The sequence below is a fragment of the Didymosphaeria variabile genome (assembly GCF_027946475.1).
Source record: "Didymosphaeria variabile strain IMI 356815 chromosome Unknown scaffold_3, whole genome shotgun sequence".
In the NCBI taxonomy this organism is placed as follows: domain Eukaryota; kingdom Fungi; phylum Ascomycota; class Dothideomycetes; order Pleosporales; family Didymosphaeriaceae; genus Didymosphaeria; species Didymosphaeria variabile.
In genome coordinates this window covers 1,268,630-1,280,780 of record NW_026611622.1, presented here as the reverse complement: position 1 = coordinate 1,280,780, position 12,151 = coordinate 1,268,630, and the positions used below count along the sequence as shown (strand labels likewise).

The 12,151-nt window shown below is 53.2% G+C and overlaps 3 protein-coding genes across 3 annotated transcripts; 1 reads left to right on the top strand and 2 right to left on the bottom strand.

Annotated features, from left to right (window-relative positions):
• Positions 1-471: 471 nt before the first annotated feature.
• N0V89_003770 (uncharacterized protein) lies at positions 472-1,590 on the top strand (the record flags this gene model as incomplete). The annotated part of the gene is made up of 1 exon (XM_056212568.1): positions 472-1,590. The coding sequence occupies one exon, from the start codon at positions 472-474 to the stop codon at positions 1,588-1,590; it is 1,119 nt and encodes a 372-aa protein (XP_056072876.1).
• Positions 1,591-4,521: 2,931 nt separating this feature from the next.
• On the bottom strand, positions 4,522-7,537 carry N0V89_003769 (uncharacterized protein; the record flags this gene model as incomplete). The annotated part of the gene is made up of 4 exons (XM_056212567.1): positions 4,522-6,856; positions 6,910-7,048; positions 7,098-7,268; positions 7,405-7,537. 4 exons carry the CDS (start codon positions 7,535-7,537, stop codon positions 4,522-4,524), a joined length of 2,778 nt encoding a protein of 925 aa, XP_056072875.1.
• A 1,758-nt stretch (positions 7,538-9,295) lies between these two features.
• Positions 9,296-10,513, bottom strand: N0V89_003768 (uncharacterized protein; the record flags this gene model as incomplete). Its single annotated transcript, XM_056212566.1, has 3 exons — positions 9,296-9,921; positions 9,968-10,151; positions 10,481-10,513. 3 exons carry the CDS (start codon positions 10,511-10,513, stop codon positions 9,296-9,298), a joined length of 843 nt encoding a protein of 280 aa, XP_056072874.1.
• Between the last annotated feature and the right edge of the window lie 1,638 nt (positions 10,514-12,151).

The window sequence follows — 12,151 nt, the reverse complement described above, 5'->3', positions numbered from 1 at the left end:
AGGAACACGCACTCAAAGGATGCTGCTGCGACTTCGCTTTTCGTCGGCTTGACATTGTGACATTACTTAGATACAAGTTTCGACCATGGCAACTGCACTCTGTTCTTGAACAAGACGGCAATAGTCATTCGCAAGGAGATCGCGCCTATATACATACCCTTTGGAAATTAATGAGTCTTTGTCTTTCCTGAAGGTGAACACTGTCTCTACGCTTTGGCCGTTGAACTACACCAGAGCTTCAACTTTTCACCAAACGGTTTCCTCTGATTATCTACGCACGCCCTTATCAGCTGAAATGACCCAAATAGAAGCAGAAGTGAAAGGCCCGGTGCGTGGATAATGTATCGTGTGACTTGGACGCCACAACATACTCCCCTATAACAGGTGAGCGTTATAACCTCCCTCAACCAGCACACAGCGAAACCAACCAGCTCGACTCATCAGCGTAGCTAAAACCTGCTGTACACCGTCATGAACGACTTTCCAAATTATTTCAGTAACGGCATCCAGAACGACACGGACTTCGTTTGGAAGGAGGATGAATGGGCCGTGTCCAAAGTCTACAAGAAGGGTGTTATGAGGATGGTTCCAGTGGATTACAACGTCTGGGAGAAGACATCTTTCAAATCCATCGTCAAAAAGATCGAAGATGCTGAGGATGGCACTACGGGCCGAAACCCACCTTGGGAGGTCCTGTGTCTCCATCGCGTGCCCGACTGCAACCGCATTGTCAAGCCAATCCAAGCCTCATACAAAGGGGTTAATGGAAACGACTGTCACACGTACAATTTAATTTTCAAAGAGTACGAACTGGGTGATATGTCCAAATGGCGCGGCGAGAAGTTCGGAAACAAGCACCCAGCCAAAACCGTCCCAGAAGCCCACTTATGGCGGTGTCTAGTTCACATGACGCAAGCTCTCGCCGTGGTCCATAACCAAACAGGTTCGACACAAAAGCATCCTGGAACTCTTATCCATCGCGACATCAAGCCCCAGAACATCCTGGTTGCAGATAATGGCAGCGCGTACCCCAGCTTCAAGCTCCACGACTTCGGCCTCTCCAGGGTAGCCTACGGACGAGAAGATCGCCGTGGACCAGGCTTCTCAGGCACATACATCTGGCAACCGCCCGAGAGCCCTTATATCAATACCACCTATGCTGATATCTGGGCAGTGGGCGCACTCATCCATTACCTTGCCTTCGGCGAATACCTGGTTGAGCCAATGCGCCCCAATTGGGTGGATGACCTGGACGAGGAGGACATGCATGAAGTGCAGAAGTATCGTAACAAGTACTCATCGAGCCACAATTGGTATTTGGCGTTGGGTCCGCGTATCGTGTCGCCGATCAATCTGGGTGAAGTGAGTCGTATTACGAAGGCGGAGGTAATGTCTTTGGATAAGCATATGTACAAACCAAAGTATAGCGACCGGCTTAACTACTGGATGATGGAGTGCCTAGAGTTCGATCCGGTGGAGCGGGTCACGGTGGAGCGTCTGATGAAGGAGATGATTCCGGAGGCAAGGGCAGCGCTGTTGGATTTGGGTGGTGAGAAGGCGCTGACGGACTTTGAGCTCGTGTTTGAATAGTCAGTGTGGTCTCACGTTTCGATGCGATAAGATGAGGTACTTGTATGGTCGAATTGCGGGCCCAGTTGCCTTTCAGTACGCGACAGACACGCAGAAGAAATTGCGGATGAGGTTTCTAGTGTTCCGCATCAACTCCCGTTATGAATTTGGGAGATCTCTAAGAGTACTCAATGCACGCTTCTGAAAGAAAGATCGAATGAATTTCAGAATTTTGAGAATCGTGCGACATGCTCAATGTGACTGAGTTTGACACACAAGCCTCGACTTACATTAATGGAAAGCCCAGAATCTCTCAATCTGCTTTCCACACACTGTAAGTTCTGGAACCTGACAGCTTAATTGTGCTGAACCTATGCCAGGCTCACAGCGTCAGCCTGGCGAGCTGGTGCGCGACCGGTCCTCTTCGTCCGCTTCTTAGCAGCTCTTTTCCTATTCCCACTCTTCTTGTTTGCCACGTCCGTCGTTTGTCTCGCAGTCATCTAGTTCTATTCGGAGAAAGTGAAGGGTTGGGGGCTGACGGTAAACGGAGTCTTGTAGGCATGGAGCGTTGTACTGTTGGTTTTTCGACAGCAAGGATCTAAAAAAGTACTAGTGAAGGCGCAGGAGTACCAATGCCGAAGATACCCTGGAGTGCGGCGGAGAGTGGCGAAGCTCATTAGAATAGAGTAGACTGTGAGATTGAATGCAGGAGCATGGACATCGGTGTCCCTGTAGCCTTAGCAATTTTTGGTCAATTCATACGGCGTGTTTACCTGCGAGATTGGCGAGCAATTGGAACTAGGGGCATGCTATGCCATAGATGATGCCATCAAGATGGCCCACAAGAATGTGGAGAGGGAGGTAATCTGTGAGAAGACAACCAAAAGACCTGGTGAGAGCCCGTTGTAAAGGTGTGAAGGGCCCTTGCCTCCGTTGCGTGACTTCCGTAGGACGAATACGTCGCGACGCCCTTCATCCTCAGCATGACTGGCGTGAACCTCCGTCTCTAAGCACGAGAACTACCTTAGCATGGCAGCACGGCAGCAGCCACACTCTCTGAATTGCCGAGATGAAGCGATGCAACGGAGCGTGCAAGCCTTAGGGCCATCAAAGCTTCTCGAGGATCAAGTACTGCCGGCATTAGCTGCGTAGACTCGAGCCTCGCGCGTAGCTCGGCCGCACGGCGGTTCCAATTCTTTCTCGACACCACAACATACCACGCTGACCCTCCGAGGTGCTTGCTCGCAACGCAATCACGGGCTAAGATGCAGAACCATCGAGAAATCTTCCCGATTGCCGGACTATCCAAGCACCGCCGCAAATGTAGCCCCCAGGCCGCAGGGTGGCTCTCACCAGAACACAGCCTACGCACGCCACCGACGGGCAACACCTTCGAGAGTGCCACCACAACTGCTCGTAGCGGCCTGTTTGGATCTATTCTTCCTTTTTGTGAGCATCTCCTGCATTTGCTGCTGCTGTTGGAGTGTGGCTAAGCTGAGCTCACACCAATGCCGCAGCTAGGAGACGATACCAGGCAACGAGACGTCCTCGTTCAGATTGCGAAAGCCTACAATATCCCTGACCATAGTCATCGCCCTTTCTCGAAGCGCTCGAATTCATGCCGCGGTAGCCTCAAGTGGGAAACCTATTCCCAGCGTCCGTTCACACCGCTTCCCCGCAGCTGGAAGGTGCCATCGAGCGAGTCGACGTCTCCGTTACTTCGCAAAGCGTACGGCCTCGAACACACAGTCGACGTGCTCACAGCCCGATCTAATCGAACAACTCCCCAAGAGCGTAGGCATGCGGCTGTTTGCCCTGCTGCAATGGCCTTACAAGGTTCGCAAGTATGGCGTGGAGAGATAGGACAACGCACAGTGCGACGGCTGAACGATGACAGACAGCAGGATGTGGCGGCTCTCGGAGCTGACGTGAGACCGCAGTGGGACAGGAAGGTAACGGTGGTGCCACTAGCCTTGGTCCAGATCGAGTCGATACGAGCAAGCAGCTGCAATAGCAAACGGCAATCCGCATACACAAACACCTTGGCCTTGAGCAGGGATACCGGGCGTACTAAATGGCGGGGGTTGGACATCGAACACGAAGAAGATGAAGGCCCAGGCGACACCGAGTCCAAGCGTTATGGCAAAGTCTTCCATACTGTCGATGCCCGCGGCGCATCGGCGGCGGCACCCCATCTGCGAGCCATACCTGTTCTTGCATTCTTGTCGACCATTGCAGACCTATATCGAGGCGGTCATCCAGAACCTGATATGGTACCAGAAGTGAGCTCGAGCTTGCACTGGAGCACTCATGAAGGTACCTATGCCAGTCTCTAACCCTCTCTTTCGATCCGATCGTCATTAGAGCCACCTATGCGGGAGACCAGACACTACCGGTAGCCCAGGCCTATTGCTTACCAGGGCTTTTACTTGGAAATACAGGATACTGCCATTCAACACGGCAGTTCCGTCTTCGGACATTGGGTAAGACCATGGCTTACTCGCGGAAACGGAGGGAAGAGCATGGAGGAGGACGGATCAGTCGAGAGCAATGACAAAGACATTCACGGAGGCAAGCAGCTTGCTAGACGTACGAACCGCCACACCACTGCACAGCCAACGCGTTGTCAAGAATCTACACACATGCATGAGAAATGCAGTATAATGTAAGCGTATCTTGGTATTCCATGCAGGGGTATCTATGCCGATTTCTTACTCATGTATGCAGGTGCGAAACGTGCTATCCTCCGGTAGTGCTCTCCACAGCACTTTCGAATTTGTTCGAATACCCGTACGTGGCTGTCCGAACGAAACGTCAGATATCCTCAGGCCCATCTCTTCCACAACCAAGCCGCTCCAGCGACTAAGATACCGAACGATAAGATGCTGTTTCGATGTGAGTTACATGTTGTGTTTCGCTATACATGAATTGGATGATAATAAATGTTGCTGATTACCTCGCGTTGCGCGATGGGAAGCACGCGCGGAAATGGGCGCAGATCTTTTGAGCGATGTTGCTGCCCTTGTTTCCCTTGTCATCGCTAGAGTCTTCTTGGGGATAGGGTGTCGGGAATCGCTCCCTTGCATCCGCATGCTCATTCGTCTCCTCAGGTTGGAGAAACGAGATTGCCGATGGTTTGGGCGGCTCCGGAGGTAAGGCCACAGTACTGAAGACTTTGCCGTATCGCTTGGAGATGGTGTCATCTATACCGTCGTCCCCGTCATGCATGACACCGGTGTCCTTCTTTATGGAATCACGGCGACGACCAGCCGGTGCAGTGGCATGGGCATCTCTCCTTGGGATGGCAGTACGACCTCCGTTCTCAGAGTACTCAGCTCGCGGATCTCGCGGCATGGGCGTGAGCAGGTCTTCGCCCTTTGGAATCAGAATTGGTGATGATGGCGACGGGAGCTTAGGCACACGGGACGCCAGCATGAGCACTGGTGAAGCCAACTGGATTTGTTGGTCTCCATCCTCCGACGCGTCCTCGCGAATCGATCTTAAGGACATCGTGGAAGAAGTCCGGATGGGAGCGAGGTTCACAGACGAGCCCGAATGCGACACGATGGCGGGAGAACTGACTTCGCCAATCGGAGATGGAACCAAGTCTTCTGGGAGACGATTGCCTATATCGCGTACGCGACTAATGACCTCTTCGCGATCCATGGGGAAAATCTCGAGTGAAGTATCGCGAAGGTCCAAGTCATCTTCGTCAGAGCGTGGCATCCGATGCGGTAAGTTGCTCCGCTCAGAGCGAAAGATGCTGGACGTTGCACGCCTCGCAAACGGTGGAAACCCAGGAATGTCGTCGGTACGCTGCCTCCGGCCGCCGCCCTTGCTGCTCGGATCGTCACAGTTTGGCCCATCGGGCAGTAGGTCTGTTCGCTCATGTGGAAGTAACGGCGCACCTCCGAAGTCGATATCATTCTCACCAAAGGCGTCTCGCGAAAGCATTGGTCGGCGAGTAGATCCAAAAATTCTAGTTTTGAACGCTTCTCGCAGACGCTCGCTTGAAAAGGAATTGGTCCTGTCTGTCGAACCTAAGGCATCCCCAGCACCGGTAATGTGCCGAGTGTCCATGTTGGTGATTACTGTGGGACGCCACTCCGAGCAAGCGCCGTCTGATCCAGTCAATACATTACTCTCGCTGGAATTCCCGACCTCATGCGGTAATGTCGGAGAGGTGTCAAGCTCATCTAGCTCGGAACTGCTGGAAGAGTGATCATCGGCCGCCTCATGGGACATTGTCGGTGCCCGATCGAGCTCACCCACACCGTCTTCATCGCTTGAGTCTTCGACTTGATAGTACGTTACTCCCTGGTTGTAGTCAGGGTCCGCACGGGGGTCGATCCAATGGTCAAAGTAACTCTCGTCACTGATCCATCCTGAGGCCTCATGTGGAAGTGTTGGAGCTCTATCCAGCTCGTTTCTGTCATTGCTATAGACGGAAGAAGACCTGTTGGGAGTTGCAAGGGTGGGAGGATTGGAGTTATCCATGGGGAACATCATACGTTCCGAGTAGGTGCTGCTCCGAGTACTCGGCTCCGAACCGTGGAAACGGCCAGGCCCAGTCTCAAATCGCATCAAAGGAACATTTCCGAATTCATCGTCGGCACCGTCAACGGTATCGTCATCATCTTCATCGACAAGTGTTGTCCCATATGACAAGCGAGGACCTGGGGTCTCGGCAGGTGCAGCGTCATACTCAAGGTTGGTCTCGAATCGCATCAGTGGACCCTGATCAAACTCATCAGAAGACTCGTTTCCCGGAGATACAGCAGTACGTTCGTGCCCCATCAGAGGAGCCTGATCAAATTCGCCAGGCCCGTCATCTGCTGAAGACGAAATCCGCATAAGAGGAGCTTGCTCGAGCTCATCTGTGTCGTGGCTCTGGATACCATCGACGTGTTCGAGGCCGGTCTCGTGGCGCATGAGGGGTGCCTGCGATAGCTCGTCTTGTTCATCTGATCGATGCTCACCGCCCATATTTGTCGGCCCGTTGATCGTCTCATGTCGCATAAGCGGGGCATTAGCGAAATCACTAGCCTCATTAGGCGTTCGCACTGGAAGGAGAACAGATGCTCGGGTAAAGCCATCAGCAATGCTGGTAGGCATGGCTTCAATCAGAGCACGTTGGTACTCCCTTGCTTGTTCAATGGTTGAGGGCGTCTCTGGCTGCGAATCTGAACCTCCGTTATCCGAGCTTGTGGCCGGCTCTTCCTCGATCGTGGACATAGGCGGTGACTGCGGACGTAAGCCGCGTCTAAGGTTGTCTTCATTCCGAGCTCTGGATCGAAGACACGTTAGAGACAGTACATTGTTCAGCACGGCACTGCGTACCTCTTTGACTCGTCTTGGAAACTCTCATGGCGGAGCAATGGCGCCTGCTGCTCCGCGTCGGTGCCAGGCTCGACATGATGTTGGCGTTCTTCGCAACGCTCTCGCCCCGCTCGGGCTTCCCTGGTAGTCGATGTTATTCCTAAGAGTCTGTCAGCAACGTCTCAACCTTTGGGCACTGTAAAGCCAACCTGTCTGTGCGTGCCCACTCTGGCGAGGCGAGAGGTTGACAGGAGGCGAAAGGATATTTTGGTTCTCGGCCCTCTGTAAATCGTTGTGGCCCCTAGCTGGATCCGTAACAGGTTCTTGGGAGACATGCTCAGCATATCCGACGTTGTTGACATTGCCGGACTGGTCTTGCGCTATACGTGCGTCAGCTTGCTGCAATTCCGAAGGCCCTGTGACCGGCTGTACGGACTATGCCAATTGCGCCAGCAGCATTGCCGGCTCCTGGCTCACAGCCGGGGATCATCGTAAGGCTTGGGGTAGAGGACTCACCAATGGGCATATTGTCATCTAAGACCCACTTGTCGTCGACCCATACCTTGTACTGGTAGGGTTTCTCAGGGACATGATCGAGTTGGCAGGTATAGATCTGTCGACCTGCGGGGTCGGTGCCACCGGCAGCCATTTCGAACGGAGCTTGCCAGGCGTTCAATGAGGTCCAGACGAGCACCGGAGGGCAGGCATCCAGAAGATGAATGGATATTGTAGCGCGGCCAGTGTACTCAACGTCACCGTTCACGCTAGCGGAAGGAAAAATGGAGGGAAGGGAGACACTCGAGGCTGAAGATGGACGCGGGTGGCTGTCTGAAGGTTCAGCTGGCTGCTCCGACGAGGCTGACGCGTCGTGTACGGCGGCAGACCGTTGTTGAAGAACAATATCGTCGGTCGATGTTGAGGATAAGGTATGAGGGTTGCCGCTGCCGGGCAGCCTGCTCCCGGAGGACATCTTGGACGTGCTCCGCTCGGGAAACTCCATCAATGGGAAAGGTGTGGAAGATAGGTGTGAGGAAAAGAGAGTGTGCGGATGAAGAAGAGAAGGAGTAAACGTACCGTTGTGGACGGAGTTTTGTCTTGCGGGAGAGAGGGCAGGTGTGTGGTTGCGACTGCCTTCTCGAGTGGACCGTTTAGGGCGTGTGACTGCCCGGGCAATGCTGGAGGCCTGTGCGAAGCCCTAGGAACGAAGAGAGGCAGTATATCAACGCCCCTTCTGATTCTCTAGGAGCCCTCGAACAAAGCCTACGGTGCAAGTTCGCAGTAACTATCTCTTGACGCTTTCACTTCGAGGCTCTCGAGGCAGGCGTTTTGAAGGCATCAATGGCTCGTGCAGCGTCAACTCTGCCGCCGGGGGCTAGAGGTACGAACATCATCTTGCAAGCTTCAAGAGCAGGCCGTCCCCGCCCCAAGATGTGTCGTTGAGCATCCCAGCTGGTGACGTGAGAAGGACGTTGGCTGGCGGAAGCTATGAATACTGGGCGAACCGTGGCCATCAATACCCGTACTTAGGGCTCACGCCACATTCATCAAACAAGCGGGCTCCGGGGCGATCAACAACATCGACAGATCTGAACTCAACCATTTCAAAGCCATCACCTGTCCATCATCAAGGGATACCACTTTGGAATGTAGATCAGTGTATGGCGGCTTTCATGTTGGCAAGGCTTCGCATGATAATTGCTTTTTAATCGCGTCACAGCGGCATGATGATATTCCATTCCCCGCAACGCGAAATGCGGGCCTATGCTAGACTAACCACTGGCGCCAGTTTCTCAACAACTTGCTTTCCTGCTGATTTCGCTACCTGTCTACTCTTACAATCCTCCCAACATGGGTTCCATACGAAAGAATCTCTCGAATTGAACGGGCAGCTGCATGAAGCCCTGCCGCGTTCCCCTGCTACGGTCGCTTGTGTAGACGACGGCGCCGCACCTCCAGGCTTTAGCCACAACGAAGGACGGTGCAACCATTGAGCTGGGACACAACATGGTCGTTACATCGGAGACTCCGGAAAACACAAAGTCGTGGTGACAGCAACAAAAAGGCGTCCGCTGCCCCAAATGCCTCTCGCAGGCACGGAAGACATAGCGAAGTGCCATTACCGTGTCGCGGCCAGGCAAAGTTATTCCCTCGTTCAGACAGTGACAACAGCGCTCATTCGCAATGTCAACCAGTGGTTGGACTTCATAGCTCGAGCTACGCACGGCACAGCTGCAGGCAACCGAAACATCTCGACCAGCATCGCATCGCCCGTATGTACCAAACGATCTTGTGGACAAGGATGCAAGCGGGGAACTTGGAACACGATGAGCTGCGTGACTAGCGGAGCATGTTGCGGGTCGCTGAGGCGCTTTAAGGTAAAGGGTTGAACTCCCGGCGTCACAGCTTATCAAACAGCAGCGTTCGGAAGCGAGAGACCAGTAAAGCCATTGCTCCGTCGGGGCGAGACAGGCAGATCCACGAATGTTGCCCTCGATAGCCTCGTGTTTAGCGTCCTCGCCACTCCAATCTTCGTCGCGCCGTACGGGTCCGGGAACGCCTCGCCATCGAGCTCTCCTTCCTCCGAATCATCAAAGAACGTCAAACGTTTTGCGTTATCCTGCTCGCCGAGAGTCGAGACTGATTTGTTCGGGAACATACCAAGAGTGGAAACAGACTCATTTGGGAGCGTGGATATGGTGCTAGGAAGCTTCTGGAGTCCTTGCGTCTCCCCGCCTCCATTGTTGAAGCCCGACTCGATGAGCGTGGGGATGTGTGACGGAGACATCGTTCGTGAGTGTGCGAGACCGGACCATATCTGCTTCAAGAGTGGACTAAGGCTTGGGAGGGAGGCGGCGACGATGCCTACATCGACCTCGATCTGTGACCAGAGTGGAATCCAACGACCTTCCCAGCTTGCATCTCCAGTAGGTCTCGTTGAGGCCTTTGTGCGGACTGCGATCGCGATTTGGCACATCCGAATGATGGATGCTACAAGAGGTAAAAGCCCGATGGAGAAGATGATAACAAGTGCATCTACGGGAGTCAGCGAAGTAGACTATCAATACTCATCGTCACATACAGCGTTGCTTCTTGTCAATTTTCAATATACCCAGCAGGGGCAAGGGAAACAACACCAAGACCAAGTTGATGACAACGTCGACTGCAGATTGCGTAAGGTAGAACGGCACCCATGCTATGCACCTCCGCGTAGGATTGTCGATGTCGAAGATGGCCGACATAGGCACGCAGCTGAACATTTCCACCTGTATGACTTTAGTAATCTAGTGCGACTGCGGCACTCATCGAGCTCTTACGAAGAAGGTGGAGAGGGTAAGCGCTATGATGACCGCCGCCAAGGTCCAAACTACCGTCCCTCGCAGAAACCAGGGAAGCCCTTTTTGCAACGAGCAAATACGATGATACAGTGCGAGTATGCTCAATTTTACAGCTCTACATCGACTACATTAGCTAAAGTCTGTTGGTAAGACGAGGAGCGACCGACCCATTCGCCAGGTAGTACAGAAGCATGTTAACGTATTTATACTGTTCGTCTGTCAGCGTCAGGCGTTAGGTTCGGTCATGTTCAGCTTACCATCAACATTTTCTTAAGGTCATCATTAGCCATCTTGTCGGAGTGTTGCCCATTTGCATGCTTGACCTGGAGCTGCAGCGCTACCATTTCACCGGCACCGACCAGCTGTGACTTTCAGCTTCAGAATCACTATTGACTTTTAGAACCGCGAACGTACTAAGGCAAGGCCGATGAGCAAATCGTCCCAACCAAACTTCCTGACCAGCCATCCGCGAGTGACGAAGCTGTCGATCGGTCAGCGCAACTGACGAGATATCGAATGTCCGCACTTACCGCAGAGCTACGAAGAAGACAACTATAGCATACACAGCGAAGCCGACACGGTCGGTCATAGAACCACGACCTTCAGAGGTGACTGATTGCGCCATCACCAAACCCCTTTGCACAAATGCATCGATGAGGGAATGCAAAATCAACACCACGAGATGGGAATACTCAATGGGCCGGTCAGGGGCATATATTTCTGATAACAATGCCAACTCGTCGTTCACAGGGCTTGACAAGAATGCCGAAGCCAATAGCACCGTCACCCTACCCGCACATCCATTATGGGTCAATGCATACGGCATGTTCCTTTCAGTAATGCCTGAGTCGCTGCTGGAGCCACAAGTGCGGCTAATCATCCCATTGGCCAACCTTTCTCGCTATGTGTGTGGTACCTGAATCGAATCTTTTTTGTCGTTGATCGCTCTGGACCCGGTCTGTTAGCGGATACCAGCAGGCTGAGAAAAGGGCCCTTGAGTGGCGCCATGTCGCGGGAGTGCGACATGGTTGGCGTCCAAACAAAGTTCCGACGGCCGGACACAAACATACGCGTCAGGACTTTTAACATGCATGTCTTACCCACGTAGATTAGAATCCTACTCGACTCTGGATTACCTTGGGTGTTCACATTGTCGACGACATGATTTTTATCGCCTTCCAAGACGCCCGCGAGCCGAGCTAGGCTTTTTAGCGCTGCGACTACCTCAAGCCTCAACACAACACCACGGAACCGTGCACGCGTCTACCGCCGCCTTTCTGGAAAGTCAAGCGTCGTTTTGCGGACTGATGGAGGGCCGAGGCCAGCCCCATCGGCACTCTGCAGACCCTGAACTAGAGGAGTGCTCGCCATTAGGACGCTGCAGTTGCGACTCGCACTACCAGCCTCGATTTCCCTGAGCAGGTTTCCAGCTGATCTGTCGTCATCAGAGTCTCCTATCTGAGCGGAAAGATCCTCGTTCGAACGGCTAAGTTCTCAACTGAGCGACTAGGTGCTCGGCTATGTTGCGTAGGTAAGGACATCTTGACGAGGATCATGTTGGGGTACCCTGCTGCAACACACCTGAACTGTCAACGTTAGGTCAAGTCCAAGGCAGCTTACCGTGGATACATCCGTAAGAAAATGCGTACGCTTCTTCCGATAGCAAAAGAATTCCGACTCGCTCACATGCGAGTGCAACTCCAAGTGCATCAGAAAATCTCGAAACAGCCGTCCATTCTCCTACGTCTTTAGTGTCGCCACGATAAATGCGGGTGTGTGGGTATGCAGGTGCTTTTCCAGAAGACTTCACATCGCCGAATATCCGGTAGACCGTGCCCAAGTGGGGTCCATTGGTATGCAACACCAACAGTTTGGTTTTCACTACATTTGCATTTACGGCATCCGCCTCATCCTCGAGCATCAGCTTC